Source organism: Mastomys coucha, unplaced genomic scaffold (genome assembly GCF_008632895.1).
Source record: "Mastomys coucha isolate ucsf_1 unplaced genomic scaffold, UCSF_Mcou_1 pScaffold23, whole genome shotgun sequence".
Lineage (NCBI taxonomy): Eukaryota > Metazoa > Chordata > Mammalia > Rodentia > Muridae > Mastomys > Mastomys coucha.
Window position 1 is genome coordinate 110430922 of NW_022196906.1, and position 25038 is coordinate 110455959.

General features: G+C 42.0%; 1 protein-coding gene across 14 annotated transcripts in view; it reads right to left on the reverse strand.

Moving 5' to 3' along the window:
- Positions 1-25038, reverse strand: part of Rbms3 (RNA binding motif single stranded interacting protein 3) — a 1349634-nt gene that overhangs the window by 90976 nt on the left and 1233620 nt on the right. For 10 of the 14 annotated variants that reach the window (XM_031343074.1, XM_031343069.1, XM_031343070.1 and 7 more), the window contains 2 exons: positions 21014-21110; positions 18448-18498 (listed from right to left, as the gene is read on the reverse strand). In XM_031343074.1, coding sequence (XP_031198934.1) covers positions 18448-18498; positions 21014-21110 — 148 coding nt within the window. The remainder of the gene's footprint in view (positions 1-18447; positions 18499-21013; positions 21111-25038) is intronic. The other 4 variants (XM_031343072.1, XM_031343079.1, XM_031343073.1 and 1 more) reach the window with 1 other exon arrangement.

Sequence of the window (25038 nt, forward strand, 5' to 3'; positions counted from 1 at the left end):
AGTCCTCCACCTCTGCTGGGCAGCTGAGTCCTCCACCTCTGCTGGGCAGCTGAGTCCTCCACCTCTGCAGCCTGCTGTTTGTGTGCCCAGCCCTTCCCCAACCCAGGACTGCTGCAGACCATTACTAGCTGTTCTCAGGCTCACAGTCATATAAATGTTCTTTGTTTTTAAGCCTCCCTCAGTAGCTCAACCTCAAGCTTGCCCTCAAGATGCTGTGTGCATACGGCCATGGAGTGCTCAGGTGGACTCCTGTCAGTGCTGATTTGTTTGTCACACAGGAGAGACCAGGGGTGACTAGCACATCAGGTCCCCATACTGGATGTAAGTCTTAGGGAACTGTGCACTCATCCTATGGCTAGGATGAGGACTGATTTCCTTTCTCTTCTTAAGCCCGCGATATTTGGCTTCCTTCAAGCAAAGCTCTTCAGTTTCCCCCGTTATTGGCTGGAAAACCTGATAGAGTTGTTCCTTTTTAGCCACTTAGTAGCATTTCTAATCCTTCCAGTCATTCGCTGACCTCTGTGGTGACTCTTAATGCTCCTTCGTTCTTCAGTATCAAGTTGATCTTTTGTTCTTCTGTGTTTTCTCCATCCTGGTGTTACATGGAGCTGCTTCTAATCTGACATCTTCTAAAGTTTCCTTTGAACTAGATTCTATACATGCATCTAAGAAAGTTGAAGAGATTATCCTGAGATGTACTATTAAGGATGTTTATAAATAGCATACAACACAAAACGGGCATCAAAATGATTTTTTAAATTATTGATTGAAAGTATTTAAGAGATACAAGACTTAGAAGATGAAGGGCTTGATAAGAAATAATTGGTTTTTAATATAAAAGGTGGTTATGCAGAACTAGTTATAATGCGCATTGATTAATAGCCCTTCAAAATTATTGCTGGATAAAAGTTATTCTAAATAGAGGAGTTGTGTTTTAAAAGGTATACCTCTCTTCCCCCCCCCTCTCTGTGTGTGTGTCTGTGTGTGTGTCTGTGTGTGTCTGTGTGTGTGTCTGTGTGTGTATCTATGTGTGTGTCTATGTGTGTGTCTGTGTGTGTCTGTGTGTGTATCTATGTGTGTGTCTGTGTGTGTATCTATGTGTGTGTATCTATGTGTGTATCTATGTGTGTGTCTGTGTGTGTGTCTGTGTGTGTCTATGTGTGTGTCTGTGTGTGTGTCTGTGTGTGTCTATGTGTGTGTCTATGTGTGTGTGTGTGTCTGTGTGTGTGTCTATGTGTGTGTCTATGTGTGTGTATCTATGTGTGTATCTATGTGTGTGTCTGTGTGTGTGTCTGTGTGTGTCTATGTGTGTGTCTGTGTGTGTGTCTGTGTGTGTCTATGTGTGTGTCTGTGTGTGTGTCTGTGTGTGGGAGAGCATGTACAGAGTTGCCCACGGAGGACAGAAGAAGGTGTCAGAGATCCTCTGGGACTAGAGTTACAGACCCTTAGGATTGCCTGATGCTAGTGCTGGAAACTGATCCTGGGTCCTAAGATCAGCAAGCATTCTTAATGGCTAAGCAATCATGCAGCTGCCTGAAATGTAAACTTCTCATTTAGAGCCAAGTTGACCACTATGCTCCTTTCCTCTGTGCTAGGTGAGAATTATGCTGTGAAACTGCATTGCTCAAGCTGGGTGGTGGCGCACACCTGTAATTCCAGCACTTAGGAGGTGGCAGGCAGATTTCTGAGTTCAAGGCCAGCCTGGTCTACAGAGTGAGTTCCAGGACAGCCAGGGATATACAGAGAAACTCTGTCTCAAAAAGAAGAAGAAGAAGAAGAAGAAGAAGAAGAAGAAGAAGAAGAAGAAGAAGAAGAAGAAGAAGAAGAAGAAGAAGAAGAAGGAGAAGACGACATCACATTGCTCTTTCTAACTTGACTATGGATACATATTCCTCCATAGCATCTACTCTCAGCTGTCTTACCCTCCTCCCACCATTCCCTTCCACTTTTTTTAAGTAACACAGAAGGAACAAACACTCATTATTATTTGAAGACATTTTTCCATTTTAATTATATATTATATATATTAATATATTTATATAGTTATGTATATAAAAATATATAGAGAGATAATCTGTGTGGTTATATGCCCATGAGTGCAATTACACATAGTGGCCAAAAGAGGGCATCAGATCCTCTAGAGCCGACATCACAGGTAAACTACATGTTTTGAATGTTAGAAATGAAACTCAGATCTTCTGGAAGAGCAACCTATGGTCTTCACCATGAGTGCTTTCTCCAGCTCCATCATCCTCATCTTAAAAAATCAAGTCAACAGTATGATGTCAGTCAATTTCATGCACATTCTTCTGGACCAAGTCAGCAGAAAGGTCCCTTCTTGTCTCTACTAATGGGATGAGATTGTTCCACATGGGTTATTTTTCTCATCACTGTAACCAAACACCTATCAGGAAGCAACTGAGAGGAAGGAGGGCTTAGTTTAACCTACAGTTTAAGAAGGGACCAGGTCCACCTTGGTGAAGCAGTCATGGTGGCCGGAGAGCAGGGTACATGGATTGCCTGGGCATGCAGGCGTGAGACTATCAAACATCCAGGCCTGTCAGTAGTCACCCACGTTTCCCAGCAGAGCCCAACTCCCCGAAGGTTCCACTGTCTTCCCAAGAAGCCCCTCAGCCTGGAAGACTAGCGTGTAAAACATGTGCCTGTACAGGACATTTCACACTGGAACCCGAGCACGCTGTCATTTCTCTCAAGTACAGCTTTGGAGTCGATTGACCCTGGGGTAATTACTATCAGGCAGGATAGGTTGACACCAGCTAAAGCCAAGGTGGTGTCATCAATCTGTGCAGATGCGCTAGCACTCCTACAGCTTCATAGCCAACAATTCTGTCTTACTGTTTCTGCTTGCTCCTAGGGAGTACGCTTTGCTTTGCCCTGTGTCATTTGGACAAGCACATCAGATGCTAGTGTGGCTGGAAGACATATGTTTCATGAGCCATGATGTAATCATGGCTGCTTGGTCTTTACCCAGACATCAGAATTTTAGGGGAAATTTGCACAGGCAAATTTTGGATCCGAAGCACACTGGTGATTGCAAGATCTCAACAATTGCTTTTTGAGGCTGAAAGCACCAAAGGAATTTCATTAGAAAAAAAAAGTCTGGTGTCACTTGGCTTCTTCTAAGAAGAGGTAAGGTAGCTTTGAGCCACAGGATGTTCTGTCAGATGGCATGACTGTAATGGAGTCTTGGTTAAGGAAGCTGGGAACACGAATGAGGTCAGTTGTATTTGTTGTTATTCTTACCTCACAGTAAATCAGGAGAGATAATTTACCTGGAGACTTTTTCCACAGAAGAAAATGTTTCTTTACAGACACTTATTATAGATTTTATCTAGAGAGTTGCTCAGAGGCTCCTGTAGTAAAGACCAAACCTGAGGTGGTGGCATATTGAGAGATGAAGACACGTGTGGAGGCTGCTGGGAACATGCTCGTTGTCTTACTTTTATTTCGTATTGCTGTGATAAAATACTCTGACAACAGCAACCTGGGGCTGGGGAAGAGCACAGTAGTTTGAATAGGTTTGCCTCCTATAGACCCATGTATCTGAATGCCATGGAGACTGGTATCATTATGAGGTATGGCCTTGTTGGAGGAAGTGTGCTACTGTGTAGGCAAGCTTTGAGGTCTCCTCTGCTCAGGATCTGCACAGTGTGGAAGCTACCCACTTCCTGGCTGCCTTTGGATCAAGATGCAGAACTCTCAGTTCCCTCTCCAGCACCATGTCTGCCTGGATGCTGCCATGCTTCCCATGGCATGATGATAATGGACTGAACCAAATGAACTGTAAGCCAGCCCCACAGAATTTTTTTCTCTTACAAGAGTTGCCTTGGTCATGGTGTCTCTTCACAGCAATCAAAAGCCTAACCAAGAAAGGAGCTTGTTTTGTCTCATGGTTCAAAGTGACAACTCCTCAATGTGGGGAAGCCAAGACAGTAGGTGTTTGCATCAGTAAGTCACCTCACATTCACAGTGGAGAGGAGCTAACACAGGCACATTCCTCTTTCATCCAGTTCAGGACCCAAGCCTAGGCGATCATGCCACCTGCTTTTAGTCTGTGTCATTCCACATCAATTGAGACAGACCCCACAGACAGACTCATATGCCAACCTGACTTAGTCAACCCTTCACTGAGACCATCTGCATAGGTGATTCCAGATTGTGTTAAGATGACAATTAAAGCCAGCCATTACATTCTTGAAGGTTATTTTACCCATGCCCCTTTTCTCTCCCTCCCTTCTTCTTTGTCTCTGTCAGCCCTGTGGTGAGCTGACTTGGCTCTATCACCATCTATTCCCATTTTCCCTGCCATGTCTACCTCACCACAGAGGTGCAGAACCAATACCCGCTAGGCCCTGGACTGAGTGCTCTGAGACTGTGAGCTGAGGCATACTATTTTCTCCTGTAAGTTGATTTCCACAGGGATGGAAAGCAAACCCAGCGATGTGTCTATTGTTTGGGGCATTGGGCTGAGAGCTGAGTCTGCACTGTCACACACCACTAGTCTAGAGTGTGGTACTGTAAACCCAAATCTCTTCCAGAGCCATTTGATGTGTTTCTTTTCTCCAGAGGACAAACTTTCTTCCTTTGTTCCTTCTCTTCTTTCCTTTCTTCTTTCCTCTTGCTTCCACCTCTCATTTTCTGATTTCTCCTATGTTGACTTTGGTTTCAGGAAAATGTATAACAAAATGTAAATGCCCCATTGTAGCAACCCATGTTTTAAATATTAACAAATAGATTTCCTCCATTATGAACACTGTTCACTTTTCCTTAGTTTAGAGGGAAATTAAATTTCCTGGTTTCTTTTTCTGTGTCTCTGCTTCTTTATTTTTGAGCCATGTTCTTACTGTGGGCTCTTGGATAGATTCCAATACATGACACTTTAGCTCTGCCTCCTGGGCTGTGGGAAGGAGGGTGGTTGCCCATTACCTCACAGCTTTAGACCACCTACTACTGCAACTGTCAAAATGTGTCTCTAGCTGTGTCCTGGACTGGATGAAAGAGGAACATGCATAAGCTGAGGGGACATGATGGCAAAGTCTTAGTTACTTAGTTCACCTTGGGTCTGGAAAGAAAAGATGTCACTTTTTCTATTCAAACCCATCTTATTGCTAACCAACTAAGTAACTAACTAAGTAACTAATTAATTAATTAACTAGTTAATTAATTAATTAATGGAAGTTTGTCAATAGAAAGTTAGGCTCCACATGAATCAAAAAAAATCTAAACATGTTCTACAACAACCCATGTAAACTCTTTCAACTTGTTTCTTTTCTTCTACCGGTTACTCATCCTTATTGTGTAAACAAAGATAACTGCTTCCTCTGGAGGTCATATCTACTAACTTCTCAGACCCTCTGGAAGGAAAAGGAATGGGAAGAGACAGACAAGGCTGGGTGGGAAATTATCCTCCTCCTCTGTCATCTTTGAGCATCATGTTCATACATGGCTATGAAGGGCATGGAATGCCTAAAATCTCCCAACGTTGCCAGATTCTCAGTACATGGGACAGAAGAGATGAGAGAGCACAGAAATCAATGAGTAATACAGACCTGCTACTGGAAAACAATGAGCATATTATATTATGAACCTGAGGACTTTTACTAATTCGCATCTGCCTCTTCTCTGGCACATACTAATTGGCCAACCTATCAGCATCATTAAGGAAGATCCTGACCTGAAGACTGAGTCCCTGAGCAAATGTACCAGGCTCTCCAAGGCTACTACAGCATGGCCAACCTTTTCAGGAATGTTGGACTCCAATGATGTTGCAAGAAGCAGGACAATGAAAACAGTGCATCTAAAGATGAGGGTTAACAACTTGAACCCATTTATGAGTACCTATTTAATGAATGCTGAAGATCACTATAACAGGCACTTGGTTATGAGAGAACATGTTCAGAGTCTCCCTAACCCTCACTCTCAGCCCTTTAGACTCTCCTTTGGTAGCCTAGGTTGTCATGGCAATGTGTGTAAAATGAATGATTTGCTCCATCTCTACATGATTGTGTCACCCCATACAATCAGTAACGTGTTGTCATTTGGAGAGCCTGGCATGGACATTAGGAAGCCTTCATAGGAGGTTGGTTAGCACATGTATCGAGTCATACTGAACATTAACTATTAAGGAAGTAATGCTGACACTCTAAGAAGGAACAAGCTGGGTCGCCATTTTCTGGCTTGTTGATGGTGGTATAATGAAGACATTCTAAGTACTCTAAGGACATGCAGGAGGTCATGTTGACTGGAATTTTGGTCAGGTGCTGTGTCTAAAATTATATATAAAAATGTAGTAGAGTAAAATACATAGAAATGCACAGAATGACAGATGCATACTCACAAGAACAATAACCAATCTTCACAGTATTGAAGATGGAATGTTTCAATAATTATGTCCAATGTCCACAGAGACTGAGTGTCTGGGACCAAGCTTCATGCTAAGGTTCTGCAGAGCAGATCCAGGGCTTTCTATGTGCTAGGCAAGGGCTTTACCCTGAGCCACATCCACAACCCTTGGAATCGTGAGACGAGAGCTTGCTGTTACAGCACAGGCTGGTCTTGTACTCAGGGTCTTGTTGCTTGTGCTCCTGAGTGCCGGGATGACAGGTATGGACTGGCAGGCTTGCATGGGTCTGAGAACTATGTCAGAAAGGGCTAAAGTGGAATTGAGATTTCAAAACTTTCCCATGCTCTCCTACTTTGAAGCAAAGAACCTCAAACATCAGGAAGTGTGCTCTCCAAGATGCCTTCGGGGAGATATTTGAAAGGTGGAGGATACCGACAACAACAAAATCCCCCATCTTCATGGGTATAGCATTATTATATATTCAGGAGCCTTAAATAATGACATTTTCCTAATGCAAAAGGTTATTTTTCCCTACTTGTGATTGATTTACTACTGGAATTTATAATGTTTTCATACTGTCTAGTGAAATAATTTATAATTCATGTTACTATTTAATGAAGTGAACCTAAATTCTAGGCAATAGCATTGCTATTTCCAAGCTAATAAAAATGAGGTCAGAGGGTCAGGAAAGAGGGGTGGGTACTTAAGAGGACCAGCTTCTCTTGCAAAGAACTTGAGTTCAGCCCCTAGCATCCACATAGCCATTCACAATTATGTATAACTTCTGTGCCTGTGGGCCTCTGCCCTCTACTGGTCCCTGTGAGCACCACATGCACATATAAATTCACATAGTCAAAACACCCGTACACAAAAAGTAGTAACTAGATGTGTCATAGCCTGTGAAAATTGACAAAATGAGTTCCAGTCAAACAGTAGCAGGATTCATGACTCCGGCCAAATCCTTCCCTTATCCCAGAGCAGACATCTGACTAGGTCAAAATCAGTGAAATTCTTCAGGATCCTTACCCCATACTTTGATGTATTATTTTTACTTATCACACCTTATTTTTTAGCACTCAAATATACCACCTCATCAGATCGCATTCAATTTTTCTATGACCTCAAAGATGCTGCCCAATTCTTCCTCATATAACTTAAACATTGGGCACTCTCCAACTGTACATTCTAATGAAATCGTCTTAAACACATGTACATTTTCCTTATGATGGGGCTGTACATCTTGAGAAGAAGATAAAGAGTTTCTTTCCTCGGGTTCGAACATGAAGAGGACATTCCACATCTATCTGGTGTGCCATTACTTTAAACTATCAATCTTTTTCATTGAACCTAAGCATTTGAATTTTGTAAACTGAAAAGTGATTGGTTATCACAGTTGGGACCTCAGGAAGAGAAGCACTGACTGAGAAAGAAAAACTTGGAGAAAATGTTCCTCATATTTGATCACAATGACAAGCCTAAAAAAACTCCATGATATTTTCTAAAATTATGACATATTCATCTACAACTGCCAGCTGCTTTTGTTTAAGCATTATTTTAAGCTCTCTATTATTCTCTTTTAAGTTATTATTTAACAGATTTATGTGTGTGTATATATGCATATATATTCATTTGTATATGTATTTATATATATGTATGTATACATGCATGTGTACATGGATGTATACATGCAGATATATATGTATATGCATGTATATATATGTATATAGCATGCATGTATGTATGTACATATGTCTATATATGCACATATAATGTATGTATATGTATATATGCATATATTTATGTATGTTGTATATATGTACATATACATGTGTATATATGCATGCATTTATATATGCATGTATACCTATATACATGTATATACACATGCATGTGTGTATATATGTGTACATATATGTATGCATACATGTATGTATGTGTGTATATACATGAAATTTACTTTTATCATAGTCCCTGCTATCATCTCTAATCTCTCTCTCCTTTATTACCCCTTTCTGCCTTCATCTCTTCATTTTGTGACCCAATACATTCAAATAAGGATGCTTTCATGACTGTTAATGATGTGGAAATCAGATAGCTTGTAAAGTTCATGTAATATGTTCACAAATCTGTAAGTGGGCTACATATTTGAGTTTTCTATGAATTAGATAGAATTCTTGAATTATTCTTCAAAATGGAGTTTGACAAAATATACATATCTATTTCCAAACATTAATATGATGTTCCAGTGAGTTATTTTAAACCCTCAAAACCACACACTTCCTATACAATTTTAATTTTCTTCCAGAAATCAGGGAACAAGCAATTGTTTCAAATTATAATTATGAAGGCTTTACAATTGTGGTATTGAAATTTTACTAAAACAAAGATATGTAAAATGGCATAGCACCTATTAATCCTAATAATTAAATCTGATGTCAGAATAATGAATAGAATACTAATGGAAAGAAGTAGAAGAAATATGTTTTAAAGAAGTTTATATTCTAATCGAATGCAGTTCATGATGGAGTTTTTGGTCCAAGAAATAAATTAAAAATTACACAGTTATAAAATATGTAATTAAAGTTAAGTTGGCAAAAGGGGAAGTAATAAAACCATTTTCTCAAAAGATTTTGGATTAAGTCTAACATATACAGCTGACTAAAGACAAAAACACTTAATAATAGTTTTCTCATAATGTTAATGAACAAGAGGGCACACTGTAATGAAGCTAAAAATGGATTGTTAAATCTATAGATTAAACAAGGTGGAAGGGATCTTGGGAGCCTTCTGATGCCATCTGCCAGGGTAAGAGAGACAGAGAGCTAAGCAGATATGGCTACCTATTTTGGACTTTAAGCTTGGGAATTTATGAATTTGAGGTTCTGAATGAGAATGTGTCACATAAGCCCATATATTTGATTGCTTGCTCTCCAATGTAAAACTATTTGGGGTGGATTGAGGGTGTGGCCTTGTTGGAAGAGGTGTGGCACTGGGGTAGGCTTTGAGGTTTCAAAAACCCAGGCTATTCCCAGTTAGCTTTGGATCTACCATGTGGTTGTGTCTTAAGATGGGAGCTCTCAGTTGCTGGTCAAGCAGCTGTGTGCCTTCCTGTCTGCCATGCTCCCCACCACGAACCCTCTGAAACTGCAAGCTCCCAATAAACTCTCTCTTTTATAATCTGACTTGGTCACAGTGTCTCATCACATCAAGAAAAAAAAAGTGGCTAAGTCATTGAGCCAAAGTAAATCACTCACTCTTTTGTCCTATCAAAATCATGTATTTTGTTATAGCTATAAAAACTAACACAATTCTATTAGTGGGAAAAAGTCAAACAAGTTGAAACAATGCATGATAAAGACATATGCATTTTCCTATGATTAGAAATGGACTTGGTTGAATGCTACTGTTAACAAGGTGTGATGGATTGGTGAACTATCATGTGCTGTATGAGTTCCTGAGAAGTTGGCTCTGGAGGTGGGCATTGCTTGCCCCACAGTGCTATTTCAGACCTAAGCACGTTTCTGCTGAGTGTCTGACAAGGCCCCCAATCTGTACACGGGGGGCTAGCCCCTGACTCTGTAAGATGTGGGGGCTAGCCCCTGACTCTGTAAGATGTGGGGGCTAGCCCCTGACTCTGTAACATGGAGGGAGGAAGTGCAAAGCAGCCACAGAGTAAAAACATCATGTCTGTGAGAACAGAGGAGAGTTAACCATTTCCAACAGAGTTTACTATGTTTATCCCATGATGTAAGAGTGCTCAAAGAGTGTGAGAGAAGCCCATGTGCAGGCAGTGAGAGAAAGCTCGGTCGGGAACACTTTGCTGACCACCTCAGCTTCTCCAGCCAGTTTCTGCTAGGTATTGAGAGCACCCAGTTTCTGCTAGGTATTGTGAGCACCCAGTTTCTACTAGGTATTTAGAGTGTACTGTCCCCGCTGAGCTCAACGGGATTCTTCAATTGGACTCCTGAGGCAGCAGCCCGGCTCGGCCCATCAGGTGTTTGGGACCGGAGACAGCTCCAGGGATCAAAGAGAGAACCGGTAGCCCAGAATTCACAAAGAACTAAACCTTTAATCCGCTTTCCTGCCTGGAGCCCTCACTTCCAGGGGCTTGTTTACAGACTGATATGTACTGATATGTTTTTTCCCTGTTCTTACTTATATGCTAAAAGACATAAGACTGTTTTGCCTCAGGTATAAATATCCCGATTCACTAAGTAAAGATTACACCTTGATAAGCATCTACTTGGCATCGTTCCTTGTCTCTTCTAACCCGCTTATTTCCACAGAATCTCGACTTCCCCCGTTCGTGAATCACCCACGTTAAGAAGTGAAACTGCAGGCCGGTTGCCTTCAGATGGCGCCCAACGTGGGGCACAAACACGAGAGAATTTGAGGGACCCTACCGCAAGATACAGAGCTCTGGTTTATTAAAGAAAAGGTGGATCCGGATTGATGTAGTCGTTCTCACGGTAAGATTTGGTTAGTGCTGACTGGGAATCCGTGTGAGACTACAGGGAGTGCTAGACAAAAACGTAGGTATTCGTCCAATACCTTAGAAGCCTAGGGGAAATTTTTGACGGTAGGTCATAAACATGGGTGCTCAGATTTCTAAATCAGCTTCCCAGAACGTGAGAAAGCTGCTGGAGGCAAAAAGAGTAAGGGTTAGAAGTTCCACATTAAGAGAGCTAACAGAGTTGGTGGAAGGCTTTTGTCCTTGGGTAGAAGACATGAGTCGTATGGATTTGAAATCGTAGAAAAAGGTAGGAAAAGCTCTAGAGAAAAACAAGGTAGATAGATTTCCCCTTCGCCTTTGGGGAATGGTCTTAGATATTTTAAGGGAGAAGAAAAAGACCGAACAAAAGGGAGTGCATTCAGCTAGGTACATCAGCCTTACGGCATCAGAACTGACAGACGATAGCTCACTGGCCGATTCTTATTCTACGGCGACCGAGATAGGTCAGGATTCCCTGGACTCCAGCTCTACGGACAGCGAAGAGAGTCAAACTTCCTCCGTTAGTAGTCAAACCTCTACTGACTCGGTCGGTATGGTGGCTGAGAAGACTCAACTTTCTGTCAGAACTAAACGTGTTGCACCTCATTACAGAAGGCAGCGTGTTATGCATAAGTCTATGCCCTCCCAGACTAGAGAGCGTTTTCAAAGTGGGTCTCGCCCAGTGAAAGATGAACTCGAGACCAAGATAAGAAAATTAATTGAAGAAATCAAGGGAATTAAATTTCAGGCAGACAAAGAGAAGGACAGCTACCTGATCGCTGATGAGGAAATGGGTCCTAGGGCCTGAGGTTCCGGCCAGGGTGACTGTCGTTCAATAACCCATCCGGCTGCGGAACGCAGAAGTCAGAGTAACGATATGCACAGATATTATCAAGTCTTTGATGTTAAGTTCATTAAAAAATTAAAAGGAGCTGTAGAAAAGTACGGCCCGAGATCCCCTGACTCTGTAAGATGTGGGGGCTAGCCCCTGACTCTGTAAGATGTGGGGGCTAGCCCCTGACTCTGTAACATGGAGGGAGGAAGTGCAAAGCAGCCACAGAGTAAAAACATCATGTCTGTGAGAACAGAGGGGAGTTAACCATTTCCAAGAGTTTACTATGTTTATCCCATGATGTAAGAGTGCTCGAAGAGTGTGAGAGAAGCCCGTGTGCAGGCAGTGAGAGAAAGCTCAGTCGGGAACTCTTGCTGACCACCTCAGCTTCTCCAGCCAGTTTCTGCTAGATATTGTGAGTACCCAGTTTCTGCTAGGTATTGAGAGCACCCAGTTTCTGCTAGATATTGAGAGCACCCAGTTTCTGCTAGGTATTGAGAGCACCCAGTTTCTGCTAGGTATTGTGAGCACCCAGGTTCTGCTAGGTATTGTGAGCACCCAGTTTTGATTTGTGAGCACCCAGTTTTGATTTGTGAACACCCAGTTTTGATGACGACGTCCTTGCTTGTCTGCTGCCATTTGCTCTTTGATTTGGACGCCCCACATGGGGGAAGACTCTGTTTGGCCTTAGACTCCAGCTGTCTACCTTAAAGGGGCATCCCCATGCAGTTTCCACAGCTGGATTTCATCATGTTTTGTTGATGGTCTGTCTGCCTGCCTATCTATTTCTTTATCATATGTCTATCATCTATCTTTCTATTATCTATTTATTATATGTCTGTCCATCTATAATCTCTAATTTATTTATATCTGTTTGTGTCTATCATCTATCTATCTATCTATCTATCTATCTATCTATCTATCTATTATCTGTCTATCTATCTATCAACCATCCATCTACTATCTGTTTATCATCTATCTACTATCTATTTATCATCTCTCAGCTATCTATCTACTATCTATCTATCTATCTATCTATCTATCTATCTATCTATCTATCCATCTATCTATTATGTATATATTTACCAACTGTTTGTCCATCCATCTCTTTCTATTTATTCTTTTACTTTGGCTTTATCTATACTTAAAAAGCCCAACCAAAACTATGGCTACTATAAGATCATTTTTTGACTACACAAAACACAATGGTCACTTCTAAAGAAGAGAATCTGTACATGAAGTAAGCCTAGCTACAAATCGTCTCACACTCTACATAAGGTTGGAGGTGTAGAAGGGTGATCTCATATGGCTGTTTCCAGGTCACCTAAGGTTGAACAAGTACTGTAGAAAGAATGTCAGAGTTCTGTCCAACAGCAGCAGAACAGTAAGTGACCCATCGTGGAAAGAGCCTTCTTAAGCGCTCCTTCACTCTGGGGGAGTAGTAAAAGGAAAAGAGAGAAGATGGCAGTCCATAGTCTACCCCCACCCGTGTGGATTCTGTCCTGCTAGAAGCAGTAACATGTGGCCTATGAGTCAGTTGTTCTTATTAGGTTGGGAGCTATTTCACATGAATATGTGTATTTTTATGTCCAGGTTACTTCTGCAGATACTCAAAACATCTTACTCTGACACTTGAGTAATGAAAACATGAAGGTTTTGATATTTTGTTCTGTTCAGGGGTTGGCATAAAAGAGAAGTTGTACAAAATAGTGCTCACGGAATGCAAACACAATGTTCTTTCCAAATCTACATTCTGTCAGAAACCCCCCCTAGGAACTGAGTAGCCACAACCTATCTTCAGGCAAGGAAGACTCGGATTCAGTGTTCTGGCTGAAACAGCCCTATTGCCAAAGGGAAACTGCCATTTGGCCTTTAGTCCTAGACATAGGGTTTGCTCGCCATTAAAATCCCCATATAACCCTCATGGTGACAGAACTGTCAAAGCTGCAACAAAGGGATCTCACACTTTACACAACTGTAATTAGATAACCAAAGTGTAAGTAAGTAGAAAGAAAAGGTGACCTTTCTCCTTGAAATGAATAACACTAATTGTATGAAGAATAGGAGACTTAAGAATCAAAGGAGTTACATGAAGCTGAAGGCAATGAGATTCTGCTTGGAGTTAACAAAATGTACACACACTGAAATACAGATCTGTCCAGTGTGCGCTCCTGCGCCATTCCCATTGCGCCTGCTGCTTTAGAGAGCAGGTGAGTTGAGCAACCCAGCAGCCTGTGAAGGGAAGGCTGAGAGCTCATTGAACAGTCAGGAGCCCTGTGCTGGGGCACAGAGACACAGAGCGTGTTGACAAAGCAGCTCTCATGGGCAACAAAGGAGACAAATGTGCGACAGTTTCCTTACCTTGGAGTTTCGTATGTTTTATAAGCAACCAGCCCAAATAGATGTGGTCATCTTCGCTATGTGGGCCTGGCAATTCTCCAGAAGATCCAGTGAGATCTCCAGGTCTAGCTACAGAGAACTGTGAACTATTTCCTTGTACAAACATCAGAACACTGGCTATGACCCACAATAGGAGACATTCATCCCACCTCCCCAGAATCTTTTGTTCTAAGTTAATAAAAAAGAACTGTGCTTAGATAATTAAGATTGAAGACAAGCAAACTAGAACAGCAAACCTTGGCAGGGTAGTATAATTATTCACATGGATTGTCTGTTCAATTCGTTTTGAAAATGACTAAGACGTGTGAAGCTCACTCTGAGTATATTGGTGAGGGTATTTTCTGGGAGGGATAATTGAGGGGGATAACCCTCATGAATATAGATTGTACCATCTTATGACATGGGATCTCTGACCGAACACAAAAGAACAAAGAAGAAAGCCAGCGAGGCACACACATGTTGCTCCTCATCTTTATGATCGGATCTATTGTGGGCAAGCCATGTTCACTCCACTGCTGACAATTCTTCCTGATGCAGCAGCTCCCCATCAGGATTAACTGTATCTCTCTAATCTATGAGTGAGTGGCAGGCCCTCTCCCTCGAGTTGCCAGAAGGATGCCTTCTCTCCCCAGTTGCTTCTTGTCAGGCATGTGGTGGTAGCACACGCTTTTTCCCTCCAGCCTCTCAGTGCACACACCCACCCTTCTCCACAATCAGCTCTCAGTGACCGATCATCACTACTCTGTCTTAACCATTCATGCATTCAGGCAAAACAGTCCCGGGCCTGGGTTCTACTTTAATTCTTCATGCCTTCAAGGAAGCACAGTTCTGCTTTCAATTAATATCCTTTTTGAGAACACAGGTTTCCTCTAAATCAAACCTCAAGGACTTTGGGTCAGGATGAGACATCTGGTTTCCACTTAGGAGTCAGCACAAAAGCACAATCTAAGGAACACCACTACAAAGAGGCTCAGACACAAGTCTGTATAAAGATGGGGACAGAATACGTGATGGAGGTATGTCCTGCTTGTCTTTCTGATGCTATGACTATCATCATGACTGAAAGGCAATTTAAGTGAGGAAAAGTTTGTTTTATTATCTTTCACTCATGGGTCATGGTCCAGAGTTGAAGGAAGTCAGAATAGAAATTATGAAGGAACTGTTTTCTGCCTTAATTCTCTCACTTGCTCCACCTCTTGTTCTGCTAGTTTCCTTCTACAGCCCGGGGCCTTCTACCAAGGGAATGTTATCACCCATAGTGGACATCCTCCATCAATCAAGATAATTCCTCTCATACACCTACCACACCAATCTAATATGGACAATTACTCTATTGAAACTCTTTTTCAGTTGATTCCAGACTGTGTCAAACTGACATACAAAACTAACCAAGATAATGAGAGAAACTGAAAATAAATTGGAATTCGATATTTGAGATGTGGGTATTGACTATGTGAACATGCTTGTAAATCAAGCTCTGCTTAGTAAGAAAAGTATACGAATAGCTATTATCTTTAAGAATTAGATGTTAAATGGTTTAATTAGAAAATTAAGTTAAGTATTGATATAATTAATTTTACTTATTTAAGGCTAAAGGTATTTGCACCACACTTGCTGGCAAGGAATTTAAATAGCTCCTAAATGTGTTAGAGAAGGTTGACTCTTACTGCCCTTAGGTTTGCTTCTATGCAAACAGCCATTTTCCACAAATGATGCTACTTAAAATAAAATTATACATCTGCTTATTCCAACTCAGTAATAATCATTTGTTGAGAATTTGAGTTTGACAAAAAATCCTTTTGAGCATTGGTACTGTGCTTCATTTAGTGAAGGAAATCCATAATTCTTTAGATAGTACAGTGATCATGTAAGGAGAGTTTAATCTGCCGTACAATGCCCCGCAAGCTAGAAAGACTTCCCAGCACAACCATCCCTGCCAAAAATTGACACAACTGTCATCAGCTTGCTCCGCCTTGCCAGCTCCAGTTAGTCTGTCTTCTGGCCTTCCATGGCTAAACTATATTTATATTTTAGTATCACGGAGAGAGACCAGTTTAGCTCTCACCCTGGTAAAGGCTTCAGGCTAGCTGGTAATATTTAGACAGTATAGACAACCAGCAAGCATGTTAGGGGAAGACAGATGGCACACACTCTGTGTTGCTATGACACTGTTTAGCTCATTTTCAAAAAACAAAGTGGTGGGTGGCTGAGGCAATCCTTTGTCCAGGAAACCACTGGAGCCATAGACCTCACATGTTAGCTTTTAGAGACCAAGCCCAACCATGATGCATAGCTCACTTGTGGGAAGTGATGTGGTCTCATTGACCAGAAGCCACAGCTAGCAAAATCCAAAGACACATTAACACACAGACACACAGACACACACACAGACACACACACACACACACACACACATACACACACCTACTATTTGATGAAGAAAGACATGCTATTAAGTAAGACACGCACATTAAGACAGAGATGAAGATCTGCTGGGACGGAGGAGGAAGAATCAGAATGCTTTGGCTGTGGTCCCTAGTTCCAGTTGAAATAAAGATCTATACAATCTCCCACTATTTCTTCCTCTCTTCCTCTCTCTGTCTCTCTCTGTCTCTCTGTCTCTGTCTCTGTCTCTCTCTGTCTCTCTGTCTCTCTGTCTCTCTGTCTCTCTCTCTCTGTCTCTCTCTCTCTCTCTCTCTCTGTCTGTCTCTCCTCCTCCTTCTCTTACCTCCCTCTTTTAACAGTTTAAGAAGAACTAGGATTCATCCATGCTTGACATCTGGAAAAACACCCAGAGTTTTCCAGATATGCATTGCTTTTGGCCACAAGGTGATGGTGCTTGCCTCAGAGATGATGAGCATTATTACTCTGTAGATGAGCACCCTTTTTTTAGAAGTCTGTTGGTTCCTGCTGGACAGTCTCCCCTCCGGAGCTTGCCAAGCATCTGTGCTCTCCCTCTGCTGGCTCTGTCTGTACTAGGCTATATATTGCTTTGGCAGAACATACTGAATTTTATCTTATGATTTGGACAGTAAGCCTGGGTTTTTGCTCTGTATTGGACATATTGGCATAATTTATAGAACAAAGGCAAGATGAACTTAGAAAGGCCCTAAGATGTATAAATAAGGGAAACTCGAGGGACTAGAGGGACACACACACACATGCACACACACACTGTAGTATATAAATAAAAAGAACTAAAGAAGTAACTATTGAAATGTTAGAGGCAATATGGAATGTTCTTTTCTTAAAACATGAAAAAGGCAACTTGTCAATTTGAAAACTATGTTCTCTGGTCTAGTAAATTTGCATGTGTGTGTGTATGTGTGTGTGTGTGTGTGTGTGTGCATGTGTGTGTACCTTTAATCTGTGGGCCTTTGCTATGTCTGTTTTATATGAATGAGATATCTGAAAGGGTTAAAACTCTATAATGAAGAATATGTTCATCATGGCCATTTTTACGTTTTTACTGTTACTTACAGTTTCTGCCCCTGACAAAGTACTCAAAAAGGAAGCCAGCGAACCTGCAGCAAACACAATTCCCTGTCTAGGGTTCTGACCTTGCTCTCATACTCTAGTGATGTGGTATGTTGAAATATTCTCTCTCTTTCTGTCTGTCTCTGCCACTTCTGTGCATGTGTATGTGTGTGTGTATGTGTGTGTGTGTGTGTGTGTGTGTGTGTGTGTATGACTCCCTCCCTCCTTTCCTCTCCTATAGAGCTAGAAAACTGCACAATAAAAGACAGATCAAAGGGATTCTTTGTTGCAGTCTGGGTCTTTCTGTAATATACCCCTCTTCTCACTGGGGCCTGAGGAAAGAAACCACAAATCCAGCAACTAGAAAATACTTGGGATGTTTTGGAAGACATTTTTTTTTTTTTTCAGTAATGAAGAGAATGGCAAATGGCCTTTAACATGGAATCTACCCATGCATTGTCTCTCCTCAGTAGGTTTTACAAATGCATTTCACTGAGACTGCACTTGGCCATGATGGTCCAAAATGTCCCCAGAGCCTATTGCACTGTATCAGTAATAAGGAGAGCATAGCAAAGAGAGTGGGGACCATAAAAACTTTTCTTCATAAGTCAGGTTTAATTGTAAAGAGTTCTGAGTTTCTTTCTGAAGTAGAAGTTCGCTTGCACACCAATCTGTTTCTGCCTCTGTGTCCACTCCTATCTCTTACTGCCTGTGGCATGTGCTTCTGTGCCTTTTCCAGTGGCTTCTCTGCTCCTGGAGGGAAGTGTCTGTCTGAAAGAGTTCTAGTCTGTGAGCAAAGCTCCACCCCAGAGCCATAGGCATCCCAAAAGCTTGTACTTGGAGAATAGAAACATCGAGCCTCAGGTGACTGAGAACACTTACTGTTGGTTGCATAATGTATGGCAGGTGTGGCGTCCATGACGTGCTCTGGACCTACGCATCAAACAGCAGTCATTAGGACAAGGCAATCACACAGGGAACTCGGTGTTTGTGCTCAGTGGCGCTGTACTAGTGGAGGCAGGAACTCTAGGTGGCCCTGATTATTTAGCAATTCCCCATCTAGGTGACTGGCTGCAATACCCACATAAGCCAGGCTGTGTGTGTGTGTGTATGTGTATGTGTGTGTTTGTGTGTGTGTGCATTTGTAAGAATGCTTGCAAGTCAGCATCAGGTGTCATTCATAATGTAAATTTTATCTTGTTTTTCTTTCTTTCATTTTTTTCTTTTTCTCCTCCCCCCCACTTTTTTTTTTTTTTGACAGGGCCTTCTCACTAGCTTGGAATGCAGCAAGTACAAGAGTACAAGTATGCCAAGCTGACTGGCCAGTGAGCCCCAAATCTGCTTGACTCCATATGCCAAGCTGACTGGCCAGTGAGCCCCAAATCTGCTTGACTCCATATGCCAAGCTGACTGGCCAGTGAGCCCCAAATCTGCTTGACTCCATATGCCAAGCTGACTGGCCAGTGAGCCCCAAATCTGCTTGACTCCACCTCCCTAGCTGGGATTACAAGTCTATACCATTGTGCCTGTTTTTCTGTGGGTTTGGGGGATTGTAAGCATTTTGCTGACTGAGCCACTTCCCTGGCTCTCATGGCTGAACCCCAAACCTTATTTTGAAGTCAGGGTTGAAGAGTAGAGTCTTAAGGAGCCCCCAGAGAGTATTTGTAGGTTAGCTCCCAAGGACATCCAGGGAAACACTGAAAGAATCTGAGGTTGGCTACTAAGACTCCTCTATAACAATTGCAGCTTCACATGCGCAGGGAACCCCATCTTAGAACTAGCCAAGCAGCAAAATTAGTGTCAGAAAGAAACAGAACAGAAAGTGTGGAGGAATGGTTTAGGTCGAGGCCAACTTAAACATGTTTGGGACATTATTCTCTCCCATGACAACTGGTACTGTGCATAAAAATGTGTAGGATAGTCACCTGCTCTTCTAAATTGTGTCATATGTCAGCCATATGAGAAAATTTGTGTGAGTGGATTGTCACATAGAAAGCCAGTGAGATTTTATTTTATGATATATTATATTTTCATTCCAAAAATTCACCATTACACTTCAGTTACTTTGTTTTGTTTTGTTTTTAAGTGGTGAAAAGTAAGAATTAACAACATGGGAAATTGGCTGTAATCTTTGAAAGAAGATAATCACTTTTCTGTAGTATTCGATGCTGTGGCTCAGTGGGCGGTCTTGGCTCCAGCAGGAGCCAAGATTAGAAAAAAGACAACACACCCACACGCGAGCGCGCGCACACACACACACACACACACACACACACACACACACACACAAGCCTGAAGGAAGAATGAAACTGAAACACACCTGCACACAGCCTCATGGGTCCCAAGAGAAGGCAATTAAGAAGTCAGCCACTCTGGGAACACCTCATGTGATTTAAACCAAACTCTACCCAGTCGGCGTGGTGATCTCATTTCAAGAGTCTGAGTGTCATAAAGGAATGGTGTGCTTCTGGGGGACTTGGTGGCTAAGGGAAAATGTGAATAAACTTCAATTTTGATGTTCTGACAGATGGGACATCCTGGAAAATATATAGAGTGGCTGAGCTGGGGAAAGCCACAGGTTGGTGGCAATAGGTAACACTGGCTTCCTGCTCGCTTGGAAACATCCACCCACACCCATTTTGCATACTACAAAGTAATCACAGATGCACACACGTGTACTTTCCCAGTCCCTCCTTATGTGGCATTTACAGGCACTTTATGATGAGAACTGGAAGAGTGGTGAGCAGGGGCAGGTGAAGAGAACGGAGTGGTGATTGACGTAGCTGGTAGGTAGCTCACAGAGCAAGATTGAGGAGCAAGTTTCGCGGAAGCGAGGCTACTACCATCCACCTTTGAACTCAGAACTACTGGCTAGAACACTTGGTTTAGGAAACACAGTGAGTCTTAAATGTCCCCACATTTCAGCATGTGGGACCCTAAAGTCTGATCTTCTTAAGAATAAGCAATGAGTCAAAGAGCAGGCAGAAGAGATGTGTTTTCCCTATTTCATTCTCTTCCCCACTGGGAGGTCCCATTTAATACCCAATGGGGTACTTTTACCAAGACAACTGTGGCAGAAAATGAGATGACAAGGTAGGCCACCCTGGAACACAATATGGGGAGGGATCTCTACAAAGATGCTTATTAGAGAAGACCCTTATGGAATGTGAACAACCAAACCAGCAGACCACAGGCGGGACCGTTCCCCAGCATTGAAGGAGCAGTGCAGAAAGGATGCAAAGTGTACCAAATCTGATTACTTAGTGAACGGATGCAAAGAAACCCTGGGAAGCCAATCCTACATTAATTCCTAACAGGAACATTATCATGTTGGTACGACTACTGTGTAGGCCACCATTTTTTTTTTAAATCCTACCATGCACTTTTGGACTCTCAGCACATTACTGGCAAGGAAGACCTTGCATGAGGTGCAGGTGAACAGACGTACCTGGTATGTGGAGACAGGGGAGGCGGCAATGAAGGGCGTGATAGATGTCTGTGGAATCATGCGGTTGGTTGCGAGACTGTACGGTGAGGAATAAAATCTGTGAACAGAAAACAACAACAGAAGATTCATGAAGGTGCTGCAAGCCCCGGCTTGTAATCTAGCCCTGCCAAGCACACCAAGAAAGAGAGTGCCCCATGAGTGCTTCTCCACAGAACCGTTTACAGGGCCATCTACACGGCATACATATCTGATTCCTCTAAGAGTGACAAATCAGGTGAATATACAGACAACTTTAGGTCATCTTGCAAAATCAACTGTGGACACAACAGTGCTGGTAAGTAACAGGTAGAGAGCAGTATCAAGCCTTACAAATGGTGGTGCTCTACAAAAAGTCCTCCAAAAGAGTTCTCCGAAAGAAAAAGACACCAGGCTTTGTAAGGATGACCACTAAGAGCCCACATTGAGCTCATCAGTTCAGGAAATAAGAATTCATCCTTGAAGGGTCTAGATCAGTGGTTCTCTACTTGCTGGTTTGTGACCCCTCTCAGGATTGAACAACCCTTTCACAGGGGTTGCATATCAGATATCCTGCATATCAGATATTTACATTACAACTCACAACAGTAGCAAAATTACAGTTTTGAAGTAGCAAATGAAAGTAATTTTATGGTTGGGGTCACCACAGCATGAGGAACTGTGTTAAAGGGTCCCAGCATCAGCAAGGGATACATATCTGAGATACATACATACATAGGCTGAGAACCACTGCTCTAGAGATTTTGTGGTAGTGTCCATGCTTCCTTCAGAGAATAATATTTTCTCCATGAAAGAGAAGAAAGAGGATGGCTTGAGTGTGAATTGGAACAAGAACTTTCTAGATTCGATCAAGGAAGTGGGGTAGGTAACAGGATTGTGGGACATGCTCCAAGAGACTGTGGGTAGCACTTAATTTCCTTGACCTTCTGGAACACACACTGAACAATTATACAATAATACTGGGTGAAATTAGGAACTCACAAATCTGAGGGAAGAACCTTCTCTTCCACAAAAGAGAAATGCCTAGATAGTAAAGCCAACAGCACAGCCATCAACAGGCACAAGAGGCCTTAGTGTCTACCAGGTGTCTACTGACCTAAGACTTCAGTGGGATTTTAAACCATTTCTTCCACATAGCTCCAATTACATGAAAGACCAAAGTAGCCATGGAAAAGATTAGATGAGGTCACTAGAGAAAGACTATACTCTCACATTCCTACCTATAGGGGAAAAAAAATCAGGGATAACACAAAGACTGTTTTACTGTGCTAAATGCATGTCAAGGATCAGCCATGATACTCCTTTTCTAATTAGCAAGACAAAGTATTAATTAATTCTCAGGATTCGCTGACACTTTGAAGACAGACTCACAAAGGTTTCTCTAACAGGTACTTCTGCTGGATAGAGAAAAACCTAAGATTTGAGGTTGCCAAGACTCAAGTTGTGAACGGCTCAAAGCAAGTGTTAGTGACTTGCATGTTTTTATTATAAATGTATTTAAGTTAAGCTTATTTTACTTAGGGATAATTAAGAATTTTAAAAGTATATATTTCTTTTTGTTTCATTATGTGTATATGTGGGTGTGGTTCTGAACACTTGTGAGTGCAGTGCCTGTGGAGGCCAGAAGAGGGCATTGGATCTCCTGGGACTGGAGTTACAGATTTTATAAGTCTTCCAAAGTGTGTGCTGGGAACCAGACTGTAAGAGCGGTGAGCTTTCTTCACTGCTAAACCATATTTCTAGTCCCTACCTAGGATTTTACAGCCATATACTTTGAATTAAAAAGAAAAGTGTAAAAAGGCAAAACAAAACCAAAACCAACTAATCCATTCTACGACATGTTCTTCCTACACCTGCTTCCTGGCTCTTCTATCCAAGACTGATGCTTTTAAAGGGATACTAGGTACACACCTACCAGGACAGAAAACAAACACACAAAGGTAAGTTCTGACAAGAATACAGAGAAAGTGGAATTCTCCTGCTAGAGGGAGTGAGAAATGCTACAATTGTCTAGGACAAAGGCTAGAGATTCTTATGAACTTAGATACCGACATACCCTGTGACCCAAGACCCTGATCTTCCTAAGCAAGAGAAATGAAAACTTGTTTATATAAAACCCTTAATGCAAATGTGGGCAGAACTTTTACTCATAGTCACCTGAGACTGGTAACAACCAGATATATTTAAAATTTGTCCAAATATAGCAGTGCATCCATACAGTGGAACACCACAAAGCAACAAGACAGAAGATACAGCCATGCTTATTGTCCATGAAGGGTTGATTCCAGATCCTCCCCAGCCATGGATACCTGAATAGAGAGATTCTCTGTTCTCTTGCATAAGACAGTGTAGTGTGTTCATACTGTACGCACTCCTGGTTTACCACAGGTTACCTCTAGATTACTTACAGTCTTTAAGACAAGTACAATTCCTATAAGTAGTTAGATCTTATCTTCTAGAGGATAAAGGCAAGAAGAAAATGTCTGTATGTAGTTGCATTTTTTTTTTCAAATACTTTGTACATTAGTTGGCGGAACCCATGAATGTGAAATCTATGAACAAGGCGAGACAGCCACAACCGGTGTTAAATCCAACAGGGTAGATCTTAAGGGAGTTATGCTAAATGAAAAAAGGCCTAAGACACTACAGCGCGCACATCCTGCTCATATCACAATGTGGAAAAAGCAAAATCATAGAGACAGGAGGTGACTCACAGGCTGGGGTAGTTTAGTTACGGGAGGAGGGGTTACTCCACAGGGCTTTAACGGGATGTAGGAGTGGGGGCCGCGCTGCAAACCTGGTTACTGTGAGCTCAGAACTGTGTGCGCCTGACACAATCATAAAGTTATATCCCAGAAGGGCAAATACACACACACACATGTATATGTATGTGTATATACATATATGTTTATATGTGTATATATGTATATACACATATATATGATTTAATCTTTAGCTCATACATATAGAAGTATTTATTTATATACTCAAAATCATACTAAATTATCCTTGTTCTGGAGGATTGATTTTGGAAATGAGGTCTTATGTAACCAAAAGCTGGCCATTGGACCATTAAGTAACTGAAGCTAGCCTTGAACTTCTGGTCCTCCAGTCTCAGCCCCCTCCCACCCACTGAGTACTGGGATTGCAGATGCATACCATTACGCACCATACAGGAAACACTGTGTCTGAGCTAGGATCTCACTATGCAGAACAGACTGGCCTTAAACTCTGTGAGTCCTCCTGCTTAGGCCTAACAAGTGATAGGATAGCAAGGATCCACCACATCCCGCTCTAACCCGTCTCTTACAAAGATGATTGCTATCCACAAAATATTCATCTTTATACGTTTTATTTTTATGTATCTGAATGTGTGTCTGCCTGCTTTTCTGTATGTGCACATGCACATGCAGGTATTCACAGATGACAGAAGAGAGCATAGAAAGCTTTGGAGCTCGAGTTCAAAGTGGTTGTGAGGCATCTGATATGGGTGCTGGGAACCAAATCTAGGTCCTCTGTGAGAGCCCCATGTGTTCCTGGCCACAGAGCTAGCTCTCTGGTCCTCTATTTTCTGCTTTAAAAGGTTTACTGAACACTTACTCTCTGTACCTATGTGTTTCAGACAGGACTCTCAAACATCACTCAATACTCCTCTATTTTGTCCCTCAAAGAGTGCCTTACTTTATGCTCATCTGCCTAACAGCCTTCCAGAGCTTCTCATTGCAATGAGGACATAACTCAGTCACGAGCCAGTCAGTCTACTGCCAACCTCTCGGATGTCTTTTTGTACCTGCTGCTCACACATCTGGGATTCTGGAACGTTCTCCTCCTCCACATGATCCTGTTGTCCCCTTTCCCACAGAGCAGCACAGTGTGGAATCTGTCTACACAGATGGCATCAAAGCTTCTATAGCCCCCACCCCTTTGTCCTCTCATATGTGGATTCTTTAAGGCCCTTGTGGCATGGATATATATATATATATATATAT